The sequence below is a fragment of the Chaetura pelagica genome, unplaced genomic scaffold (genome assembly GCF_000747805.2).
Source record: "Chaetura pelagica isolate M959 unplaced genomic scaffold, ChaPel_1.0 scaffold55, whole genome shotgun sequence".
Taxonomy (NCBI): domain Eukaryota; kingdom Metazoa; phylum Chordata; class Aves; order Apodiformes; family Apodidae; genus Chaetura; species Chaetura pelagica.
The window spans coordinates 2,910,292-2,936,880 of NW_009953571.1; the positions used below are offsets into that span (position 1 = coordinate 2,910,292).

Consider the following 26,589-nt stretch of genomic DNA (forward strand, 5'->3'; position numbering starts at 1 on the left):
ATTCATATTTCCAGAATCCATAAGCTAACGATTGAGGATGTAACACCAGATGATGAGGCCGATTATTCCTTTATCCCCCAGGGATTTGCTTACAACCTTTCTGCCAAGCTTCAGTTTTTGGGTAAGTTATCTTACAATATGAAATGGGAATTCCAGAGGGATAAAATGATGTCATTATTAGGGTTATACCAGGAAAGAGCAGGCAGAATCTCTTTCCTTATGCCTCAATGTTGCTTTTTCTTATTATTTTGTGTTGTCATTATCGCATTATTTACAAAGCCTGTTTTCCATTTTATTGCATTAATCTGTTGATGCATATCCCTTATGAGGTTCTACTGGTGAATGGTTTTAAAACTACTTTTTGAGGGCAGATGCTATGTAAATTCTATTTTCTGATTTACTTCTCCTACTCTTCCTCCCCCCCTCCTTTTCCCCAGAGGTCAAGATTGATTTTGTACCAAGAGAAGGTAAGAACAGCAGTCATTATTTATACGTAAGTAAATACATTTTCAATAGCAAAGGAAGTCATGTTTTTTCATTTTTAATTTATAACATATTCACTTTGTTTTTTCTATACATAACACTTAAACTATTTTTAAACTTATTTTCTCTGCCTTTGCTATAGAACCTCCCAAAATCCACCTTGACTGTCTGGGCCAGTCCCCTGACACTATTGTCGTGGTGGCTGGGAACAAATTGAGATTGGATGTTCCCATATCAGGAGACCCAACACCCACTGTCATCTGGCAAAAAGTAAACAAGGTAATGTGCAAATTGACATAATGTCTGAGGCAAAGAAGTCACAATAGGAAATTCAGTTGTTGTTTTTTTAAATTTTTTTTTAGTTACAAGTATTTGAATCTTTTCATTTATTTATTTATTTATTTTAACCTGAAAAAAAAATATCTGCAATGTAGCTTTTTGGAATTTAGCTGGTTTTGTAAGACTCATCCTGAACTGTACTTTTTCTGAACTGTTGCCTGCTTTTCTATTCCAAAAGAATGGACTGAGTATATCTGAGTAGTTATATGTACATGCAGACGGTAGGACAACATACATATTTATTCTTTTCCTACCTCAGAGAAAAATAAATAAAGGATGAGTCATCCCCATCACCTTCACCTGACAGGATGGACACGTTCTGGAGATGGTGGCTTCTCTTTTTAATCTTTCTCCAGAATTCTACAGTCTGTGAAAAAAAAGTCTTCTTTGCAGACCACTGGGATACAACTGTATTTACAATTAGGAAAATAGAGGACACTTGCTATTTGCCTCAACAAATCAATTACAAAACATCAAAGAAATAATTTAGAAGCTAGACAGAAAATGTTAAGTGAGCTTCCTTCCTGGCTGTATCACAACATCCCACTCCTCACCATCTGCAGGCTCTTGAGCTATAACTAGCACAAAACACAGAAATTATTTCTACAGTGTCATTACACTTCCCCTATGTGTAGATATAGACAAAAATAACATTGAAAATTATATTAATCACCCCAATCTAATTTCTTCATGATTCTGCCATAGTTTTTCTTCAGATTAGCGTCTTTAGTAACACTTAGGACTTTTTCTGTAGTGCAGAATTAGTATGGAAGCAAAAAGCCATTTGCCTCTTTTTTGGCAATGAAGATAAATTAACTCTGTCATACATAAGTTTCTCTGATAAAATGATGAGTGGGTATTGGAGAGCCATTAAACAGCATTATTTCTAAGGCATGAGGTTTCAACATATGAGTAAAAGAAGCAGGTCTTGATTTGAAGAATGTGTAACATACACTTGCTAATGAAACCCCAAACAGTAGCACAGCTTCAGGATACACTGTATGATGTGTTACACACCTAACTATTTCTGAGCCTTAAAACATTTACCCTGGCTGACTATCCCATTGTTATAGAAAGAAGTAATCCTTATTTTTGTAAACAGGATGAGTAATAGTACCTACCACACAACATGGATTCTCAGCCAGTTACCATTCTACTGCAGACACATCATGCATCTTTGTTAAGCTGTCAGTTTGGTTTTGCTGACTTACCCTTAACTCATTGCAGTAGTATTTCTATTTCTGCTTTTTACTTTTTTATCTGTTTATTCCCTCCTCAGTTCTGCTTGCTGCCTCACTTTGCTCACACCTCTATATTCAACACCCAAAACAAACCTATGGACTCTTCTCCTGAATCTTGCAGAAACAGATGAACTGCTCTGCTCAGAAGGCTTAGCTGACTTTCTGTGGTTTCTTTGCTTGTCTAGAAAAGTGACCTTGTTCGAAGCAATGATGATTCCACGACTCCTGCAGAAAATGGCAATGATTTAAATACTGATAGTAAGGTAGGTTCCTTTTTACTTATGCAGAGACACAAATATACTTAATGGTTTCCAGATAAAAGGACATATTCAGAAGGAAATAATATAAAGCGAGTCAATATTAGAACTGGTGAAACAAAAAGCACACTCAACATTCTGCCTCAAAATGGTAATTACAAACACTTTGAAAACGCACAAGAGATCTTGTGAGTAATTTTAGAGCAAGATGCTGATGGAGGAAATCTCTAATTATCATCACATGATGGACGGATTACAAGGAATCAAAGCAGTTGAAAACTCCTTTTAATATATTTGTGAATGTACATCCCTTTTTTTTTGCCCATTAACCTGTAAGCTTCAATAATAACTAGAGGGGGGAAAAAACCCTAGGATAAAATCTTACAGGACACAGGGAGGGATGACAATGGGTTAAGACACTGGACTATGTATGTACAAAACAGTGAAACAGGATTCATTTTCCAGTAAGTTTCCTTTTTGTCATGAATAACTATTTGATAGAGTAAAAAATATTTTACACTTATGCAACAATAAGCCTTTCTCAGGGTTAGGATTCTGTTGTACTAGTCGCTATTCAAGCACCTATGCTTTCTAATGGTTCTTGTTCAAAGCCAAAAAAATGGGTGGTCATTCTGTTTAGACTTCAGCTCAGAGAAACACAGAAAATTACCTCATCTGACATTCTGAAGTGACAGAAATCACACTGATGTCATTAACAGTTACAAGAAACATGGTACTTTTTTTTTTAAAGAAAATTTTCAAACCCACATTATTTGATGCTAAATGTAGATACTGTTGACCTGGAATGTCTGCTCAACCATTTGAATTAGCAAACCACCTTGAATTTACACACTATCTGACTATTATCCATGAAACTCTTTACATTGACACTAGCAGCTATCCCAAGTAGGAATTTATGGAAGTACTGAGTAACTTCTTTGAAATGTAACTGGCTATGTTTAACAAACAATGAATCTTAACAACCTGCAGACTTTCAGAACCAATTTTCTCAAATGTTATTTATGTGAGCCACTTAGTCTAGATTTTATCTTTTCTACATATAAATAGAATTTGAAAAACTTTATAGCTTTTCAATAACTTTTAGAGTATTCAATGATTTGAAGATTTTCACCAGCTTACATACAGGCTCATCAAACTGTCCCTGGCACAACTTAAAATTACTATACCCATCACTTTCACTGCCCACAGCTTCTGTTTGAATCTGAAGGCAGAGTTCGTGTGGAGAAGCATGAAGACCACTGTGTTTTCATCATTGAAGGAGCAGAAAAGGAGGATGAGGGAGTATACAGAGTTACAGTTAAGAATCCAGTGGGAGAAGATAAGGCCGATATCACAGTCAAAGTTATCGGTAAGTGAAGGAAGGAAACAACAAGAACATGAGAGTATCTTGAGTTCACTGAAACTCACCCTTCTCTAAAGTGGAGACAAACTCTGACTTTATGTTTAGAAAAACAGAAAAGGATCATAAAGGCAGTAATACTATTAGTGACAAAATTTGGCAGAAGTATTTTTCAGTTGCTTTCTGTGTGAAAAGGTAAGAGAACAACCCTCAGTAGAAATCCATACATTTCCTTTTTGTATATTTCCGGTTTCAGGTGAATGTATAATTTTATATATGACATTCTGAAGTATATACTTCATGCTTGCCCAAGATAAGAAAAAAAATCTTGTTGTTTTGTTTGGGTTTATGTTTTTAAGCAAAGATCACTTACTTCTATAAGCAGTAACTAGTTAATGGAATAAAGAGATATAACCTACCTGTTATAAGATAAACAGATTGGCACTATGAGTCACAGAAGAGCTGAGGGGAAATATGATTTTGAGTCAGTAATTGTTATAATTTTTTTCATAATATTTAACTTGTTTATATCCTTCCACAGGTATGACTAAAGGTCAGGTTATAAACAAACATAGAATCATAGAACTATTCAGGTTGGAAAAGACCCTTGGGATCACCAAGTCCAACCACTATCCCTACTCTACAAAATTCTCCCCTAAACCATATCCACCAACACTACATCCAAACGACCCAACATCCAGGGATGGTGACACAACCACCTCCCTGGGCAGATTTGATAAAAGAAAATTACTTTTACCTACAGTATTAAAATTTAGAATTCACTATTTAGGTGAATATTAAATCTCTTTTAATCTTTTATAAACACCAACTCAGGATATTTACTACAAATATCTCCAAAATAACAAAATCTGAAAAAAGGAAACCCTGGAGCATCTCTTCTTACAGAACAGAATCACTTTGTTACTTTACATATTTGCATATTATTATGCCCAGGAAGAACAAGAATAATTAATGCTAATTATAGAAAAGCCAGCCTAGCGTAGAAGCATCAAAGAGTAGGATTCACTTTGGACTGAGAGAATACCTTCTCAATTGTACCTACTGTTGCTATCTAACAAAATGTACCAATAACAGAGGGAAAAATCTTTACAGAAAAATATTTAGTTGACCTGTATATGGAAATTAAAGCAGTAACAACTCTAATTCAGTCTCACACTTTCCTCAGATGTGCCTGACCCTCCGGAAGCTCCCACAATCAGCAACATTGGAGAAGATTACTGTACTGTGCACTGGCAACCCCCTAAATACGACGGTGGTCAACCAGTACTTGGTACGAAGTGCTAAAACAGAAAGCATTGGCTATATTATTTGCTGCTCTTTTAAAATAGCACAGAAGGGTCCTCTATGTTGATTCACTCTAGGAAGGCTGACCTTCAGAAACTAACTAATATAGCAGAGCTTCAAACTGGTCTGGATTCTAGCCTTTCAATTTTAGTGAGAGAGTGCCCCCTGCCCGTGCTACTTGAATGAGAGAAATCTTTCAGCAATGCCTTACCAAAGCACAAGATGAAGCCAAAAATACTTACAGCTAAACATTCTCACTCAGAAATGAAATTTTAGGCCAGTATACAGGCCTTTCCTATACAGTAATTCCAAAACCATCCAAATTCCAAAACCAAATTCCTCAGCCATCAATTCCAGTCATCAGCATTCTCAAGCACTCATGCAATACATGTTCCTTTTAGAAAACTACTTCATAAATCTGTTTCATATACAGCCACATACCATGATACACAAAACACTTTTCAGTCATTTTAATCACCTTAAAATCTGTACTGAAAACTAGAGGCCAAAGTTGTCCTGCAATACAGGAAATGAGCACTGATACCGTTTTAAGTTCTCTCTAGAGCATGATGTTTTTCAGATAAAACTCCCTAAGATCCTCAGAAGGAAAAGAAAATAAAGCAGGGTTTTGCCCACTTTTAGGGGAAATTTCTCTGGACTCCAAATTTAGCAATTTGCTTTAATAAAGATCACCAGAGTTTGAGTTGGTTTTCAAAAAAAGTATGCCAAAAGCTATATGGACTCTGATGAGGATGCAGGGCTAGGAATGTTCCAAAATTCTTTTAACTCCTTGCATAGCAACTGGAAGACAGGAGTTTGGTATTTGCTTTCAGATATTTGGACTTAATTCACTTCCACAAGAATAAAGCAACCTCACTGAATTCAGCAGAAGTTATCTGTGCAGGAATAAACAAGATAGTACTGGGCCAGTACTTTGTGGTTTCACCTGTTCTAACAGGAAGACAGGAAGAAAGCAAGAAGTTAACAATTTTAATTATTATATGCAAAGATATTTACCAATAGCTGTCCAGCTACCATAACAACACCCCCATCACCCCACACTTTCCTGCCATGACTCTGCAAAGCCCATTATTTGGTTTTGTAATTTCCAGGACATATATTTTTTGAAAGTTTTTTGATTTGCTTTCATTGTCAAAGGACTGATTTTCCTAACATGTCACTAACAACCCTTTGCACTACATGAGGAAGTTTCTTCAGTTAGCACAGGACTGTACTGCTAATAGAATAACACACCTAGAAAGAAAAAAAGCCAAGATGAAGCACTATTGATTCAGAGTTTTAAAAGCAAGTTAAAAAGGCAGGGGGGAAAGACATATGCATTCTCATCTGTCTTCATATTGTTACAGATGGCGTTGTAGGCAGTTGGCTGCAGTCTTTATGAGTTGTATCCAACAGATATAGAAAAGAAATTCACACCCCATCTTCACAGTTACACAAACCTTTCATGAGGTCTGATGTGCTTTTTATATTACTACAGCACTATCTTGATCTATCATACATTCTATGCATTTGGGGAATAATCTGCTTTATCAAATATCACCAATAATACCAGTATTGTCTTTTTATCTCCTTTTTACTTTTGTTTTTTTACCAGTGCTGGTATGTAACAGTGAAAAAGTGTCTCAGTTCCGACAGGAAACTATGAGTATCAAAAATGGCAGAACAACACAAACTGAAATTGCTGAAACTTGTCTAACTCTTGCAGAACCTGATGAAGAGTGAAATAAGGCAGGAATGTGTCAAAGGAACCATAGGCTCTTTGCTTACAGTATTTAACCCTATTGCTTAAAGCATTTAACAGTTAGCTGACAACTGCTAGAGAAATATTTGCTGTAGACTATGGGTAGAAACAGACTTACAACACACAAAGATACCTGGTACAAGTAAGTCACTATTCAATGTATCTTCTGATTATTCACTCTACAGCAAAAGGTTTAATAGCTTTCAAAACAAAATCTGTCTACATGCATCACATCCAGGCACAGTATCTGCAACACAGCAGAACTTTAATATGGCTAGATAGAAAGAAACTGTTTGTAACTGCTTTGTAGCAGGTCACTGGAAAATAATTTATACTAACATTTCCAATGTGACATAAAACCATCCTCCATATTATGGATCAAGATTCACAGATTCCATTCCCAGTCTTGGGAAAGAATAAGTTTATCTTGCAAATTGATAGCCCAGCCCATTCTGAAGTACAGCATGGTAGTGTGGGAAAGGCTAGGGACGTTCAATGGGCAAGGGATATGTACTACAGAACTGGATTATGTGCATACAGCCTACATCTAAGCTATATTATAGATTTGTCCTGCAGTGCTTCTAGCTGCCATGGTTAGGTATTGCCTTTTCCTTCCAAATGAATCAGAGCAAGAAAAAAAGTGCATGGCCAGGACTCACTCCTCTGTAGGGCTGAAGCAGAACTGGGATCTACACTGTCTGGGAAGCACTCTGCAAGTACACCACTCAGCAATGGATGCAGAAATCTAACATAAGTTCTTTGATAAATCATTTGGGAAAATGAACAAGCAAACAAACCCCCTCCCCCCCCCCAATAAACAAAAAACACAACAGGAAGAACAAACTGGTCAACTATTTTTTTTGCTTTGGGATTTATGCTGTTTAATCAAGATTAGTGAATTGCAGCAGAATATAAGAAAGAAATTAACTTTTTAATTTTGTCTCATTTTACACATTTGAGGACCATTTCTCCCTTCAATGAAAGAGCTTTCTGCCCAGCTGCTCTGCCTCATGCATTTCTCTGCCATTAGGAGTGAATCATTGCACTCTCACCAGAAAGGATTTAATGTTTAAAGCAGCTCTGCTAGTCTCTCTTTTTCGCATACATTAAATACCTTAATAGTAGTGTATAGCATGCGAAGTGTGCTTGAAGTTTAATGGCAGACACAGACAACTCTAAATAATATATATAAACTCTAAATAACTTCTTTACATAGAACTAAATAAGTATTCAGGTGAGAATGTCAGATAGAAGGAATACAAAAGGAAACTGCAGAAAAACACCAAAGCTTCACACAATTCAGTTAAATGCACTAATTCTGAATCACATTTGGCTATTTTATGCAATTCAAACAAACAACAAAAAAGTGATTTTTCCTTTCTCCCGCATGTAAGAGAATAATTTGAAGTTCTTTTACACAAAAACTATACTTTCCAGGCTATATTTTAGAGAGAAAGAAGAAGAAGAGCTATCGATGGATGAGGCTGAACTTTGACCTTTTAAAAGAGCTAACCTATGAAGCCAAGCGAATGATTGAAGGAGTAGTTTATGAGATGCGGATTTATGCTGTGAATTCTATTGGCATGTCCCGGCCAAGCCCTGCCTCGCAACCCTTCATGCCAATTGGTGAGTTTTACCACACTCTGTATTATTTCTAGGGCAAAACCAAGACAGGATAATTTTCACCTCTTCAACTACACTTATACCTAAGTTAGGAAGTAAGTCATCAACTATCTCTGTATTAAATCAACCTTTTCCTTTGTCATCTTCCTCTTCTCTAGCTCTCATTCCTCTTCCTGAGAAGCACAGAGGTTCTAGTTTCATGAAATTGCTGATGAAATTTTAGTTGTTATAATTAGAAGTGTGAGAGTCTAGTCGGATCTGGAAAGGAGAACTAATTGACAGAAATTTCCCTGGCCCTCTCAGCTTCTCCCATTCCTTTATGGGTGCAAATATCAGAGTATACCACCCAGTACTCTCTTAATCCCGGCCCTCTCCACAGCTAAAAGGATAACTGATTAAGAAAATATTTGAGGAATGACTTTCTATAAATAATCCTTCCCAACACAGCAGTGCAGTGTCTCCTGCGGTCCCTGAGCAAGGAAGAGTCCTCAGGAAGCCTGCTTGCTAAGAGCTTTAGAAAGACGACCTACAAAAATACAAATAGCTAGAGATTAGAATGACTAGAGTTGCTAAATCTACAAATATCGATGAAGGGGGAAAGCCTGCTGAAGGAGATAGTGCAAAAGCAGATGATGCAGTGAAGGGGTCAGAAGGAAAGGATGAACTGCAAGAAGGGTCTCTTAATTCTGGATTTCAAACACACAACGTCTGGTCTGCAACAGAAGAGGGCAAACAAAAACTATCAAGTGGAGCTACTGAAAAAAAAGGTCCAAAGTTTTCATGGGATAGGCAGAGTTTTACTTGAATTAGGATAAAGTTCACATTTACTGCTTCAGAGAAGAGGTTTGGGGTTTTGATTGTGTACTTTGTGGTTGTGTATGTTCCCAACTGCCTTTGCCTCCTGTGTGCTGTTCACAGTTCCTGTAGCCATTTGAATATGAAAATTTTTGACACAGCTACAGAAAGGAAGCTGGGTGATTTTTTAATATTTCTTTTTTATGTTTACAATAATTTTAGGAACTAAGATAAATTTCAATCAGTTGCACAATTTATAAACCTGTATTTAACTTACTTTCTATATTTAATATTTCTAATATGTAAGATCTTTTATGTACATTCAAAACACATGATAGTGTGGCATTATGGCAAACATTTCTATAACATGATTTGCTTTATCCTATATGTACTACGTTTTATGTTTCAGCACTCTAAATGTTATTTTGAAAAAGTTAACTTTCTCTTTGCTTTTTGGAATCAATTATTTCACAGTAGCATTTGTGTGCATTTGAGATTCTCCTGTAAGGGCTTTTCTTGATTGCTTTTAATTAGTTGACAACAGTCATGCTTAAGAAGACAATTTAGTGAGTAATCTTTCTGAAATACAGATTTTAAAAGAGCTATGATGCTCATGTTCTGAAAATATATGAAGTAGCTACATACAACTGAAGTGAAAATTCTTCAGCTCCAGAATACTTTTCTCAGGCATATCTCTATTACAAATAAGCAAATCAGAACAAGTGTTTCTGTAAATATGTAGTCATAACTTTTGATCATTTTCTCTACTGTTAGAGGAAAACAAGTGAAGTCAAATTTAGCCACTGACTAATTTGACCCTCTGACTATGTCAGTTTTGTCGAATTACAGTCAGGCTGTAAATACAGCATAAAAATTCTATACAGTTTTATTTCTAAACTTTTCTGCAGACTTCTGATGACAATTTGATTCCCTTCTACAACTCGTATTTTTTCATTGGGTCTTACTCATAAGAGACCATATGTGAATAGTAATGACTATCCTTAACCTCTCGTTCCCCCCCATTACAGGATTCTTACGCTGTACTTCAATGAAGTATTAGGTGTTATATTTTACCACTGAACTTCAGCTAAATTTCTTTTGTTAAAACAGAGAGCAGTATATAATTCAGCTGTTAATCACTCCTTCTCTAACCTTTGAGCTCTCACAGTTACGCTATTCTTTCTTAGAATTTATTTCTGCATATTTCCTTATAGCTCCTCCAAGTGAGCCAACCCACTTTACCGTGGAAGATGTTTCTGACACCACTGTCACCTTGAAGTGGAGACCCCCTGAACGGATTGGAGCGGGGGGATTAGATGGTTATATTGTGGAATACTGCAAAGATGGATGTAAGTAAGCACAAGTACTATGCAGCTGAAAATGAACATTATTAAAACACTACAGTTGCTTCACTGCAATATCACAATAAATTAACCTTATTCAGTATCATTAAATTTGAACTCTATGACTAACATCCTTACCAACCATCACTAGATGTTCCACAACATGATTGTAAAACCATGAAAATCATCAACCAAAACCTCTTTTTCACAAATCATAAACTTGAATACAGAAAAATACGATAATGCCAGTGCTGTTCTGTAGTCACTGCTATGCTTTTGTAGCATTCACAAATTGCATATTGCTTAAAACCAGTATAACAACATGACTGTAACAACATCAGTCAAACTTTCCAATAAAAGTTAGCTTTTCTCATTTATTACTTGTGGTCTGATAATAAAGAGTATACCTGCACCACATCTACAACACTCAATTTGCTGTGATACTACATTGTAACATTTGTCATAAAAATAACTAAATTTATTATTACTTTTATAATTAAATTTTCTCTGACACTAAGCTCTATGACCACATAGCCTAAAACTATTTTTTTTACAGGATATAATATATCATTAAATAATTTAGTCTCTAATGAGGTATCATCATAGAATTACCAGAATCCCTTTAATTATTTTATCAATTGTATTTCTATCTCATTAGAATAACTAAGGAAGCACTAGGAATTATATTCTACAGTGTCAATTGAGAAGTTAATAATAAATTCCAACAGTTATGTGATCTGTTATTGTTTTCAGCATATGTGGCTCTCACCATTCCATTTGGACACCCACAGGAGATATACTTATTCCAAGGAAAAAAATTAAGGCTTTACTTTCTTACTAAAAATACTTCCAAAATTATCTGCTCCCCTCTTGTTAATGAATATTAACGTAGAGAAGTCCCACAACTCTAAGTCTATAAAACAGAATGTCAAAGAAACTATCCTTAATTCACTTACCTTTAGCTATTTTGAATAAATAAAACATACACATTCCTCAACTCCATGTGTAAAAACATCTTCTAGATCCAGAGTTCTTTTTCCATCTTAGTTTATTCCCTTTTAAGTGTGGTATTGCATGTTAAACTCATTTTACCCTAACACAAATTTATGTTCACTATTATAGACAAGGCATCAGTTTGGAAAAACAATATATTGTTACAATATGCAAATCATGTATTTGTAGCTACAGAATGGATTCCAGCTCTTCCTGGCCTAACTGAGCGTACATCTGCCCTGATTAAAGACCTGGTCACAGGGGACAAACTACATTTCCGTATAAAGGCTATAAACTTGGCTGGTGAGAGTGGGGCAGCGATAATCAAAGAGCCCGTTACTGTTCAAGAGATCCTGCGTGAGTATCTAGACAGTATAAATCTTATTATTTCTTTCCTCTGCTCAAAATTCTAATTATGTACACATGTAGAAAAAACCCTGGGATTGATAAGCCTGTGCCGTCTTCTGAGAATAATATGCAGACAACTCTTTCAGTTTGACTAGGTACCCAGGATCTTCTGATAAGAACATTACTTACACTGTCCAGATCCTATATTTCTAAAGCATAGCTCTTAAAACAAAATCCTACTTCTTACTTTAAAAATATGCACATCTCACCCCTTCCAATGGCATTGTCAGAATTTAAGAGACATTTTATACTATTTAGCATTCTGCTGGAAAAGCTGTTATATTACTGCAAAAATTACCATGTTGGCTCTAGCAAGAGATCTATTTAAATAAAAGCAGTTATCTGTACTTGATTGTTGTATGTTATTAGTTAATACCCTGTGTATCACTCAACAGCAGTAGATTATACTTAATTTGACTGGAGTCCAAAAAATATCAAGAGCTGCTAATAGTGGATTCCTCAACCTTGACTCACGTGAAGTGTCTGCCAGAGTCTCACTAACAGTAAAATGAGTGTAAATGAAATGAAGTTGTAATGCATCTCAAAACCAATGGACATGAAGATAGATACTCCAACTGTATGTTAAGAAATTCTTTCTGTAAATGACTAGTAAAAGAATAGGGAACACACGGAGAACATAAAAGGCTTCCCAGTGAGGTAGAGGAAAGCAGGGACAAGATGAAAAAACATGCACCATGGCCCTCTTTTTGCTAGTGAAAAGTAAGCTGCTACAATGAGACTTCACTCCTTCCATCTCAGAGAAATAACTGGAAGACTGTAGAAAGATAAAGGAAATCAATTGATTATTCTGCTTCCTGAGTAAGTCCATAAATATCTCCAAAAGGCAATTTACAAGGAGATGAAGCATCAATATAGCAATAGATTAATCATACTCTATAGTCACTCTTTAACCCTAGTTAACCCTTTGTCCCATCCATTCTATTGACCTGATAGTTCTCCAAAGAAAAAAAGTTCACATAGAGGGTTCACACATAAGTCACCCAAAGCCAGCATTTCAGAGGTGACAGTTTCACAAATACTGCTGTCATTGAAACCTGCTCTGTTGTAAATACATAACTGAGATTTGCTACTAAATTTGTATCTATTAGTCAAATAGACTTGAAAGTACTTACAGAATTAACTACTCCCTAGCCGTACAAACAGCGTTTGCACAATTTAATTATGTTTACAAGTATCCAAGCCTCTCTCTCTTCTTTGGTGTTCTGTCTTATTTGTCCTATAAGTAACATGTCAAATTATAATAAACATTGTATTTCATATATTAATGCTTCACTGCAGAGCGTCCGAAAATCTGGTTGCCACGCCACCTCAGACAGACTCTGGTGAAGAAAGTGGGTGAGACCATCAATATTGTGATCCCTTTTCAGGTATTTATCATTTTATATTTTGTCATGGCTATTTATTAATACTTACCTAAAGTAGCTTCCCTTGTGCAAGTTCCCATTGCTTCACTGCTTAAGCAGTATTACATAAAATATGGCTGCTGGTTTAAAATAATCTCTCTCAAACATGAGAGAAAGGAGGGCTGAGGAGGAATATCACTCTTTTTTCAGTCACAAATTTTTTTTTTCAAGTCACAGTTTCTTCCATAAGCCTTTCTTTTGGGAAGAAGAAAATGTAACTGCAAGCCAATTCTTGCTTATTGATCACAGAATTAATCTTAAAAGAGAGAAGCATACAAAAGCATAAGAATTCAATTAACTACTCTTCTGAAGGCAAGGTACATGATGGGCAAATTCTTTGCCAGAAGTGTGTATGTTCCTTTCTGAAAGGCTGACTACAAAAATCAGAGTTAGTACATAAAAAGAGTATCACAGTTGGCCCTATATAGAATCTCTGTGTTTACAACTAGCAGCTTGGGTATTACTGTACAGGATCTCAAGGTGTAAAAAAACACAGCCAGCCACTATGGCATGCAGAAAATTATTAAAATATACACACAGATTGACCTAACCAGTTACAGTGTTTTTGCATACTCTACAGCTTTATGAGCAGCTAGAATAACTACTGCATTTTTTGCAGGGCTATATCAACACAGTGCAAGAAGGTTTTCTGAGTGACACATAGGAAAAGAAATTGCAAATTGCAGATTCTGCCTCTCACAGAAACATCCTCAGTGATGCTAGATATACTGTTCAATCTAGTTCTCATTTATAATTTGAAGAAACTTAAAATTTCTCTGCTGTCCAGGTTCGACATTTATGAAAATGTAAGCACTGTTGTTAGTGACAAGTTTTGAAATCCTCGTGTAAATTATTCTCATGCTGGAGAAATGCAAAAGCAAGGGAGACACATATGCATGCTTTACCTATATTCTTTCGTTTGAGCAGTACAAGCGAGCAAAAAAAATAATCTATATAGAAGCAAAATCTATGTAAAATAAAATACAATGTGCCTTTTGCCCCGTGGTTAGTGGGTTACATGAAAAGTTGTTTTTTCACAAAGATATATCTCATCAGTAAACAGTTGCAAAACAATACATGGAGTAACTTAAGTTGCATACATGCACTACTTTGACATAACTATAGGCTTATTTTTTCTTTCACATTTCTTATCTCCAAAATTGTTAAACTGGCCCCTTCGCTGAGGTCTAGGCACATGCAAAATGCAAGATTTTTACATCCAAGTTATGTAAGCCTTAAAAAAAACTTGAATTAAACAAACAGATATTTTTGCTGCTTTGCTAAGCTGAAGTAAATTTGCACAAAATTGACAAGCTGTCTCATAAGCAGAGGAACTGCTAAAGTTTGGGGGTTTATAGATCTGTGTCTTATGTCCCCTGTATCACCATCTGTGCAGCATAATAACCCAGCTCTTCTGCTTAGAGCAGCCTCATTGCAATAGTCTCAGAGATCTGCCAGTTCTTTACCCCCTAGGTAGTCCTTAGCTGACATGTCCTCAGTTCCCCGGACCAGAAAAAGTACATGTAACAACTAATCCAGAGCTTTACTTATCATGTCTGATCATTCAGCTGTTGCCAAACAAAATGGATAAAGACCAAATCTTCACTGACTTTTCCTCAGTGGGCACACTAACTGAGGTTTTGTTATTTCACCCTGTCATCAGTTTTCACAAATGTACTAAGCTGATCTTAGATTTCTAGTGCACTGTCTAGCTATAGCTACAATTCTCAATACTGCAAAAACTATTTAGAATAAGCAAAACTGAGGATCTTTCAAAAACAGCAAAGTAGAAAGAACATTTCACTTTACATTTTGAAAAACTTTAGATCACTGACCATTTCTATTCAATTTACTCAAGAAGAATACTCTAACCAGATATTATTGCAATCTTCAGATTACAAAAAGAAAACAGGAGAAAGTATATAAACACTGGAATTACTGTGAACTCTGAGCTAGGGAGAACAGGAAGATTATCTAACTAAACTGTAAGTCAGTGTCTTCAACCCTTTACAGTTTCTGTGCAACCATGCCAGTGACCTCTGTGGTCACTGCTGTATCATTTAATACTGAATTTCTATTAAATACCGTGTCAAGGTATTCTAGGCTAAAGGCTACTTGCAAATCTATTTAAATCTTTAGATGAAAATGTAAGAAAAGGACAAGTATCAAATTATTACTAACCATTTTTCTGTTGAGTGCAGTAAGCAGGTGGGAAAGGAAGGGAATTAACACAGTCTTGTTTCAAAATTAACTACATGGGCACATGATTGAAGGGATATTATGTGTTATTAGTGGATAAAATTCACAGTATTACTGAGCAGTCTTCTTGCCCATCATATGTGTGTATATAAACATCTAAAAGCATTTAAATTCATTCTTCCCTGGCAGTAAACTCCCTGTAGTTTATCTGGTGTGCTACTTATCCTCTTTGTTACTCACTGTTCTCTCTCAGATTACCTATTACACATTGCAGAAATCCTATCCTCTGAGGTAGGTATTAGGAACATGCTTTCTATGTGTTTATGCTTTTCACAGTCTATAAATATAAGAGTATATGATAACCAACACATTGAACACTTGCAGCCTCTCACTGGCACTCAAAAAAGGAGGTGCTGTGAGTGAACATATCTGAACAACCAGTCTAGAACACCAGCAGCAGCAAAGCTTGAGTCAGGATACTTCTTATGATAAAGATAATGGTATCAGTTCTCATGCCCATTTTTTGTCAAGATATTTAGGGCCAGATCCTTGACTCACCTCATTATTCATTCATTAAAAACTATTACACATTGTCTGAAAACCTAGCCAAGTATTTGTCTTGACAGATTAGAAGTGTAAATAAAATTTCCATATAATTATACCATTTTAAGTAGATTGGTTTTATTTGGAAAGCATTCCCTTAGCCAAAGTTTTCAAGCAGAATCCTCATATCACTTAAAAATATATGCATATGTGGACAGTAAAAGACAGTCAGTTCTTGTCAAGTTCACCAAAAATCAGACCCTGATATAGAACAAAAAAAATCCAAACAAAGAACAACACCAACAAAAACACAAGCACAAAAGTGACAACAACAGCAACAAATCAAACCAACCAAACAAACAAACCCAAACACCACAACACAACAATGCATCCTTCTACTTATTCACAAACCCCTACCATGCCTTCCAGCTAAAGAAGGGAAGCCATGTCTTCCTCTAATAGCCAACAAATTCCTCAGATATTAAAGACTTCTGTTACTTGATAACAATCAGACTGAGCCAGATCAACTGTTGGCTGCACAGATGCCTGGAAAAGAGTATCAGACCACCATAAGTATATTTCTTCCGGATGTGTTCTCAGTATAATTTCATTCTCTTCTGTAACTATAACCAAATGGCATCCTCAAGACCTGATACCACTGAACCACAGAGATGGAAGCAAATTCATGTCTGCAAGAAAACAGAAATTGGAAAGTACGCAAACAGTTTACCATCTCAACCCTGTATATTAAATTAGACTTTCTAGATTTACAGATCACTAAAAAACAGGAAAACAAAAATGGAAACCTTTTATAGCCTAATAAATAAATAAATCCTTTTTTTCCTCTTCAGGGTAAACCAAGACCCAAAATCATATGGATGAAAGATGGCCAAACTCTGGATTCCAAAGATGTGGGAATTCGGAACAGCAACACGGACACAATCCTTTTTATCAGAAAGGCAGAGCTTCATCACTCAGGAGCATATGAAATCACTCTTCAGATAGAAAACATGACTGATAAAGTTGCAATAACAATCCAAATCATAGGTAAGAACCTGATATCATCCAAATAAAACATATCATACAAACCAAAATTGTGGAAACACTGAGATCTGAAGATCCAACTACCTCTGAATCCTTTCTCTGAAAATGGTTGGTGGCAGATGACTAGGACAAGGCTCAGAGCAGGGCTAACATGTCACTTTGTTTTCTTAGTATATTTTCCTACCTTGAAAAGATCTGTCCTACAGACATTTGGAGGGAGAGGGATTATCTGTGTGCCCCATGATTCTTGAGGGATTTTCTCTAGCATTACTTTATCCAGTCAATTTTTTAATCCAGACCTAGTTTCAGAGTCTAAATGTCCTTTTGCAAGGCCTTTTGGCTTATGTGTATGTACAACTGTGTATTTGGCTTGTTTTGAGTCTCTGTCCTCATAATGTCATTTGACGTCTACATAACTTTGTACCAGAAAGAATATGAATAATCATTTCTTCACCTTTTCCGTGCTGATCATGATTTTATAGGCTTTAGTCACACTCTCCTCAGTTAACTTTCTGAAGTTTTGGACTTGTTTATTTTCCAAAAGATGTCATTCCATATCTTTGATCATCTTTATCACCTTGCTACCTCTTTGAGAATGACAGAAAAAAAATAATAATTGAGAGTTCTGGTGTTCTTAAGAATAGCCTTATTGTCCTCAAGGAAGGAAATCAGAACCCTAGAATGGATATACTCTTACTGGGTTTCTTCAGCAGATAAGGACAGTGAAGAAAAATCATTGCACTAATATGCCTCTACTATTTGAGAATTAGAAATTACGAGACACATTTAATGTCTCACTCTATTAAGAGTGTCTGGTTAGTTTGAGACTTAGTGGAGGCTTATTCTCTATTATACAATTTCTAATCTCTTTTCTAGTCTCATTTAAAATTAATTGTGGGGCAGGCTTTAAACTGAAGGTCTCAGGGGATGGGGTCTGAAATAGTAATGCTCATGCTATTACACCCACCTGGGGAATAAGCCAGGCCAATCAGAGCAGCACCAAATGTTCTTTAGCTGCCTCCCAATAGGAGAACCAGGAGGCAAAAAACCTCAAGGGTGTATATGGCTACAGTGGAACTTCTTGTCCCCCATTTGGGGAAACTTGCATTACCTCACTGAAATAAATGGCTGTGCAGCGAATGAACAGGAAGAACCAGGAATCTGTGTGCAGTTGCAGGGCCACAATCTCATTGCAATTACAGAGATGTGGTGGGATAGCTTGAATGACTGGAACACTGCCATGGATGGCTAGGTACTTTTTAGGAAGGACAGGCCAGCAAGTCAAGGAGGTAGAGTTGCTCTTTAAGTAAGAGAGCAACTGGGAGATACTGAGCTCTGCCTGGGGACAGATGAAAAACCAGTTGAGAGCTTATAGGTAAAAATTAAGAGATATGCTAATATGGGTGACACTTGTGGGTGTTTGCTGATGGCCACCTGATCAGGAAGTCAGGCCCTTTTACAGACAGGCACTGTTTGCCATGGGAGACTTCAATCACCCTGATATCTGTTGAAAAGGCAACAGAGCCAGGCACACAGTCCAGGAGGTTTCTGAAGAGTATTGATGGTAACTTCTTGACAGCCAATGAGGAGAGGTGTGCTGATGGACCTTGTACTAACAAAGAAGGACTGGTTGGGGATATGAAAGCTGGGGGCAGCCTTGGCTGCAGTGACCAAGAGATGGTGGAGCGCAGGTTCCTGCATGGAAGAAGCAGGGCAATAAGTAGAATTGCATCCCTGCACTCAGGAGAGCTAAATTTGGCCTCTTCAAGGACCAGCTTGGAGTAGTCCCATGGGTTAGGGCTGTAGAAGATAGGGGCGAGCCAAAAGAGCTGGTTAATATGCAAACACAACTTCCTCCAAGCTCAAGATCAGTGCATCCTTATGAGTAATCAAGCAAGAGGTAGGAGACCTGCATGGATGAGCAAGGAGCTTCTAGAAAAACTCAAATGGAGGAAGAAAGTTTACAGAATGTGAAAAAAGGGCATGGCCTCATGGGAGGAATATAGGGATGTTGTGAGGGTATGCAGGGAGGCAATGAGGAAGGCTAAAGCCCACATGGAATTAAAGCTGGAAAGGGGTGTCAAGAACAGCAAGAAGGACTTCTTCAAGTACATCTATCACAAAAGGAAGACTAGGGAAAATGTGGGCCTTCTTCTGAATGAGGAGGATTCCCTGGTGACAGAGAACTGGCTGAATGGCAAAGTTCAGAGGGTTGTGATCAGGAGCACAGATTCTAGTTGGAGACCTCAGCTGAAAGAATAAACAGAATTCATTTCATTCCTGGCCAAGGGAAGGGGCTTGTAGCATATACAGATACTTCTGCAATCAAGCCATCTATTCTGATTCTTAACTCAGTTTTTCATCAGAACCTCTTCAATTCTGTCAACAGCACTTTTTTGCTCTCCAGATTGTGTTTTCCTGGAAGGAGAGAAGTATGGGTAATTCAGGTACTCCTTCTGTACTGCTAATAATGATTTAGGTGCTGGAGAAGTGTATGCTGACAAGCCAGCCCAGTTTTCAGAGATATAGTCAATCAGTGATCTTTTTGAGGTGCATCAGCCACCTTCCCTTGGCAAATGTCTACTTATGTCTCAAACTATCCTTCTCTTAATCACAAGACCATCTACCCAGACCAAATGATCAATTCCCCATAGGCCCCGAAACTGTAAGCAGCAATCTCACATGCCAAAAAGAGGAACTAGAATCTTCAAGATCAAACTGTCAGGAAAATTACTTCACAAATCTAAACTGAATATTACATCATTTGACTAAACAACGTTGGTATGAATACAAATGATCGTTAAAAGGAGGAAAACTGAAAATTATTAAATTGAATTTATCTATTAATAAAGATATTAATATATCTATATTCCTATATATACATATCCAGGTATCTTAAAATGGACATAGACTATGGTATCTCTCTGAGAGTTCTAGTTATTACAGAGAAATGTCACTAGTGGGCAAGCTGACAAGCACTGAGACAACAGATATATTCCCAAATGGATGGCTCTCCTTAGCTGAGAGGAATATACACCTAATTTCCTTTGTTGTTTATATTAGTCTCAATAGCTGAGAAATGTCAATGAGGTAACAAAGCAAGTAATAAAACTGTAGTAAAAGAGTTAAGAATACCCACCCAAGTAACACAAACTTTGTATTCCTTTTTAGGCAAGAGTTTGTCTGGTTTGTATGTTGCTAATTCTACTGTGCTGACCATTTCTCAGTAGGTTTCAGGCCTCTCAGAAGGATATCACGATGTTATTTGAAAATTTCCCAACTTTCCAGTTTACAGTTTCAACTTCATATATTAAGTTCTATTTTGTTCACTGTATGGGAGAAAATGACAAAGCTTTTAGATCTTGAAACAAAAATGAAGGTTTTTTTCATGTCTCCTCTGCAGACAAGCCTGGTCCTCCTCAGAATGTAAAGCTTGTAGATGTTTGGGGATTTAATGCAGCCCTGGAGTGGACACCTCCACAAGATGATGGCAATGCACAGATCTTGGGCTACACAGTCCAGAAAGCCGACAAAAAGACAATGGTAAGAAACTGCACTGAGTCAGTGACTTTGCTTGGAGCTTGAATGACTATCTGCTCTGGAACATAGAAACTGCAGGGAAACAGCTGAATTAATGACAATCAGTTGTGTGTCCAAGTTGTCCTGTGGCTTATCAGAGGGAGTTAAACACTGAAGAATAGCACCTAAAAAATCCCAAAAGACTATGTATAGAACTGTATAAAATGTCCTGTAGAAGATATAAAAAGAGAGATCTAGCCTGTCCCATCTCTGGTGGTGACTGGACAGATAGCAGTACTCAGAAGGTGGAACTGTATTTTTTATTTTTAGTTATATTTTTTTCATAAATGAAAGGTAAAAATTATGGGGAGAGAGAACGAGTTGAACTTGAACACAGATGCTGGGTGTAGTACAGTATACTCTGGGAGAAGTATGTGTGCAAGTCAAACTGGAAAACATCTTTCTCATGGAAGCCCCTGTCAAGTAAAGTTCTGAGGACACATCCTCCATTAGGTTCCCAAGATATCCATAGGGCAAAAACATACAGAGGTGTTTGGTTTTTTTCCCCCAAAATGCAGGTATTCATACACCTATCCAACCAGGCAGAAAATAAACTAAAACAGATCAGCTGATCTTAACAGGAAGCAACAAAATACTCATTTCACAGGCTAGTGTTAAATACCTGTCTACCTGTCTTTTCCTTGTAGCCAGAAGGATCTCTCCATATCAAAACTAGCACCATGTCTGACTTCTCATAGCATATTTCTAAACAGTATAGTCTTGTTACAGGAATGGTATACTGTTTTTGATCACTATCGTCGCACAAACTGTGTAGTGTCAGACCTGATTATGGGAAATGAGTATTTTTTTCGAATCTTCAGTGAAAATTTGTGTGGATTGAGTGAAACTGCTGCAACCACCAAAAATCCTGCCTACATCCAAAAAACAGGTAACATATTCTTCAAAACAAAGATCACGAAAGCCACTAAGTATAGAAGTAACACACTGGTAAATGGAAAATACAATGTTACTAAATGCACTGCTAGAGATACTATCATCACTTATTAACTAGCACTTAGAAAGTATTTTAACATCCAGAGTCCTCATCCAGACAGATCTCCTGTACTAACACAAATATCTGTTTAAAATATTTAATCACACAGTCTTCCTAAACTATATTAAGAAAATAATACAACTGGAGGGGTGTGATATTTATATTCTGGGGGTTAAAAGTTTAAGCTGTCTGTGGTGAAGCCTTCCCCTGCAGACATGTGGCTTTCGTATTTTTAACAGAAGCTGAAAACCCATGATTACCAGGACATTCTACTTTAACTAAAGCATTAAACATGAGGTGTGTTTTTAGAGTGAATTTAAAGATTTGTTGTACATGCCATAGCTTTGAAGCTTCTCCAAGTCATATGGGCAAATTGACAAATAAATTGTACACAAGTCAACAGAATTTAAAACAGAGTTTTTACTCTTTTGTTTCTTTGAATTGCAGGCTCCACTTATAAGCCACCTAGTTACAAAGAACATGACTTCTCTGAACCTCCTAAATTCACTCATCCTTTAGTAAATCGTTCTGTGATTGCAGGATACAACGCCACCCTCAGCTGTGCTGTAAGAGGAATCCCCAAGGTACAGTTTACTCCAACTGTCATTGATACTGTCACAAGCCAAGATGCTGCCTTAGAATTCATGCCAGTTCAGTCTGACAGGAGTACACCACCACTATATTAAGAAAAAAGGTCACCCAATTACTTCCCACCATAACTGGTGCTTAACCAGAATGCCTGGTGCAAACATTTGTGTGGTTGTGCACAGAACCAGTGGGGCAACACAGTAAAACAGAGGAAAGGACACTCATTGCTTATGGTAACACCATACCACTGGAAAGGTATTAAGTGTACATAAAATCTACTCTCTGAAGAAGGTAAATAACAACAACAACTAAGTGTATTCTCACAGCTTATACTTTGTTCTCTTCAGTCTTTCAAGAAAACAGCAGCCAATGTAATATATTGTTCCATTAACCTTAATGATTTGTAGGAACACCAGTTTTTCTGTTATGTCCACATGTTCATCCACATGATTTATTGAGAGTCTAAGCTATCTTGCAAAATTAACTAGAATAAGACCTGCTCTCATGTGTGAAGTTTTGTGGGTTTTTTGGTTTTTTTTTATGTCACAGGAATATTTTCTCAGTTAAATATATTTGTTGAAGCCTCTTCAAGGAGTACAAAAATATGTACTTTTTTTGGTAAGAAACAAGCAGTAAACCTGTAACAGCTAGGAGCTAAATTTAGGTTTCTCAAAAAAAGGGAAATAGAGTTCTTGTCTGCAGTGAAGGAATTTACCATATTATGACATAATCTTGTCATAACTTTAAATAAGTACAATGACAAAAAATGCATTACCCTTCATCCTTCCCCTTTTGGATGCTTATTTCCAGCTCCTCTCCCTTCCTCATGCCTGTACAAGGATCTGATAACTACACAGCAAAACATGTAAGATAATTGCTCAGAGTTCAAAGAAATAAAGACAGTCTTAATGCAATAATTTGCTGCAGTTCATTGGTCAAACTCCAGACAAAAGTAAAAGATAAAAAGGAACCATACCCACATAAATATCTGCAAAAGAGTAAGAATATGATAGAAGAAATACCAGCACCTTCAGTATGCACTTCAACTTAGATTCATCATGAAATCAGTCTTAGTGATGATATTCCCTCCTGGTGAACTGGCCTTTTTGTGCATCTGTATCCACTTCATTCAGCTTCCATGGTTTTAAGAAGATTCTAAGTAAAACGTTGCATTTTATAGCTGTTAAATACAGTAGCCACAGGCTTTTGAATGTGAGCATGCTAACTCTTCCTTCCACATCAGACTGAAGGCTACAAAAAATTCTTCAGTACACCTAACACTCTTAAAGCAGCTTTTCCAAATACATTCTGTACTTGAATTGCCCAAATTAACCTTAACAAGAAGTTTCTGTACCCAGCGCAGAACTCCGCAATGGATCCTTTTCACAGAGAGTAGCTTATGTTGACAGAGCTGCTGAAATTCAGAATAACTATAGATTATCAAACATAATATGCAAACATAAGGCAGCCCTGAGGAGAAGGACCTGGGGGTGGTGGTAGATGAGAAGCTTGACATGAGCCACCAGCATGATCTGTATGGCATGAAAAAGTTACCACTTCAAGTACAGCCAATATTCATTCCCTGGCAGCAGTGTTGAAAAAAAAAGAAAAAAAAAAAAAAAAAAAAAGGAAGAAAAAAAAAAAAAAAAAAAAAAGGAAGAAAAAAAAAAAAAAAAAAAAAAGAAAAGACACATACCCAGAAAGATAAAGAGGTTATAGAAAAGCAGCAAAACGTGTTGAGGCAGGAAAAAATCCGGTTGATATATTTAAAGAAAAGTAAGCATGGCAACTGAGATGCATGGAATTGCATATCACAGGTCAAAGACATAAGAGTTTCAATGGATTTGAATGCACTCTAAAACAGTACAGTAGTTTTGGGGTTTTTTATGAGTGAAGAAACAGAAGATGTTAGTTCTGAAAGTAAAGCAGATGAATGCTGAGCTTGGATTTCTACTCTTTTAAACCTATTTCTTCACTATATGAGCTTGAATAAACAAAAGCAGTTTGCTTTCTATCAAGATTTTCCTTTTCAAAATTCATGAATAAAAATTAAAGACACATTTTCACGTACCAGAAACAAAACAAAATGGCTTGAATTGGTACAGAGCCAACCACTTTATGGCTCAGCTGAAGCCAACAGGAACTTTAGCAACTCCACAAATTTAAAAATAAAGATATACTAAATGGTTTGGAAAACCCTTTCCCAGTCTAAACCCTTGGCATTTGTCCTAGTTTGACCTGAGTCAAACAGTGACAGCAACCCAATATGGCCACACAGTATTCACAGACCTTATGACACTTCTGCTCTGATAATCTCTGCAGTTTAATTCCCCTTCTGTAAGATAATTGAGGCATTCAAAGATATTTAATTAAGAACAATTAAATAATTCCTAAAGGAATTAATTTGTAGCCAGCTTGTAAGGTTTTTTTTAAACTTCCAATAAAATGGGGTACAGACCTACATTCTCTACATGCTATTTGAAAGTTAAAGAAAATACTTAACCTTTGTATTATTAGTTTCATGAGTTTGCACTGAATGAGGAGAGGTTGCTTGAAAAATTAACACTGCTGTGTAATATATGCCCTCATAATGCATAAACCATTGATGGCTAAATTAAAGCTGTAAGATCAGCAGTAAGTCTTCCATTTCCACCTTTTATTATATTTTTTTATTATTTATTTTTTTTGTTCTCCAGCCAAAGATATTCTGGTACAAAAACAAAATGGATCTCTCCGGGGATGCCAAATACCGCATGTTCAGTAAACAGGGTGTGTTGACCCTGGAGATCCGGAAACCCACTCCATTTGACAGTGGCTGTTACACCTGTAAAGCTGTTAATGAGTGTGGTGAAGCTGAAATAGAATGCAGATTGGATGTCAGAGGTAATCAGACAAACCTTATGTACAACACTAATACTGCAATGAAGAAAGAGTAATGGATATCTAAAAAAATAAACCATAATCGCCCTTTATCTAACCCTGATTTCTTCGGTAGTATATAAAAAGTTTGTTCATTACATGCACCAGCAAGATTGTGGTTTTCAGTCTACACTGTTGTTACAGAGTCAGGTTACTTGCTAGGTAATACAGGTCTGAAGGTGAACAATTATTATAATTCTGACAATATTTCTAGAGAAGATACTTATTACTGGAAGGGAGGTCTATCTACAAACACTGTGTTTTGAGTAATTTTATTATCTTTTGTGCCATAATTGGTAATTCAAAGTCTTAATTTAAGTCATTAGCTGTTATGTCTATGCAAAAGGTAGTGCGTATTACATCATAAACATTGATAATTTATTTTGTTTGTCCAAAGGGGCAGGGGGAGGGAAAAAAAAAAAAAGTCACATTTGCAACACAGTAAGAAATACTGACTAAATATTTTTGGTAAAGCTGCTACACATTTATCTACTTGTCAATACGAATTAATACCAGAAAAAGTTGTGAAAGCAACCTGCATAACAGCCATTTGTGGAGATCAGTGTTCAGCATGGCAAGCCTGAAGGCATTTCCACGCAGCATAGAGTTCAACATGTCAGAAACATGTACGCAGTACCCCCTGCAGTGCTGGACACTGATACCCTCACTGGGGTCTTGGCAGCAAGCAGTTCAGCCTAAGACATCTCACCAGCAGTTCAATGGCCAACTCAAGTATTTCTGTCCAGTGCTATAGGGCACAGTGAACACATGGCTCAAAGCTTAATAATATCATCTTGCAAAGCTTGCTTTAGGAACATTACATCTCCTTAAGTAACTGGAAAGAACATCTATTCTAAAGCTATCATACTCCACTTTCAACACTAAGTCTGAATTTAAGATTAGCATCCTCTTACATGTTACAATACCTTAATTTTTTTTTCTTTCATTCTCCAGCACCTCAGTAAAACTCTGCATCTCAAATCATCTGCAAGTCAAGGTACGAATCAAAATAATTTAGCTGAATAAAGGAGCAATGGCTGTTTGGTTACATATAAATGAAACAGTTGTTAGATACTCATGCTAGAGACTTTTTTGAATTATTACAATGTTGGCAGGGGAGTGTGTGTGCTGCTTTTGATTTCTGTTTGGTTTTTCAGTAATTGTACTAAGAACACATTCCTGCAAGGTAATTTATTTGGTTTACTTTGAAGTCAGGATTTCATGGCTCTCAACCTCTAGCACACTGTAACAGTGTAAAAATCTGTAAGAACAACAGAACACTTAGCTGACTTTCTTAACTCACAACAAGAACTTGCTCTAGAAGACTGCTCCTTTATTAACATAGAGCTAATGAGTATCAACAACCTGTGTGCATTAGTTTAACCAATCA

The 26,589-nt window shown here is 36.6% G+C and overlaps 1 protein-coding gene across 1 annotated transcript in view; it reads left to right on the plus strand.

Moving 5' to 3' along the window:
- MYBPC3 (myosin binding protein C, cardiac) overlaps window positions 1-26,182 on the plus strand; it is a 58,002-nt gene extending 31,820 nt beyond the window's left edge. The window contains exons 18-32 of the mRNA XM_009999527.1: window positions 15-121; window positions 438-467; window positions 626-762; window positions 3,530-3,689; window positions 4,867-4,971; window positions 8,185-8,373; window positions 10,380-10,514; window positions 11,691-11,858; window positions 13,209-13,297; window positions 16,927-17,122; window positions 20,523-20,662; window positions 21,428-21,587; window positions 22,140-22,276; window positions 24,977-25,163; window positions 26,154-26,182. Of these exons, the coding sequence (XP_009997829.1) occupies window positions 15-121; window positions 438-467; window positions 626-762; window positions 3,530-3,689; window positions 4,867-4,971; window positions 8,185-8,373; window positions 10,380-10,514; window positions 11,691-11,858; window positions 13,209-13,297; window positions 16,927-17,122; window positions 20,523-20,662; window positions 21,428-21,587; window positions 22,140-22,276; window positions 24,977-25,163; window positions 26,154-26,164 (1,951 nt within the window). The 3' untranslated portion in view covers window positions 26,165-26,182. The remainder of the gene's footprint in view (window positions 1-14; window positions 122-437; window positions 468-625; window positions 763-3,529; window positions 3,690-4,866; window positions 4,972-8,184; window positions 8,374-10,379; window positions 10,515-11,690; window positions 11,859-13,208; window positions 13,298-16,926; window positions 17,123-20,522; window positions 20,663-21,427; window positions 21,588-22,139; window positions 22,277-24,976; window positions 25,164-26,153) is intronic.
- The last annotated feature ends 407 nt before the right edge of the window (window positions 26,183-26,589 follow it).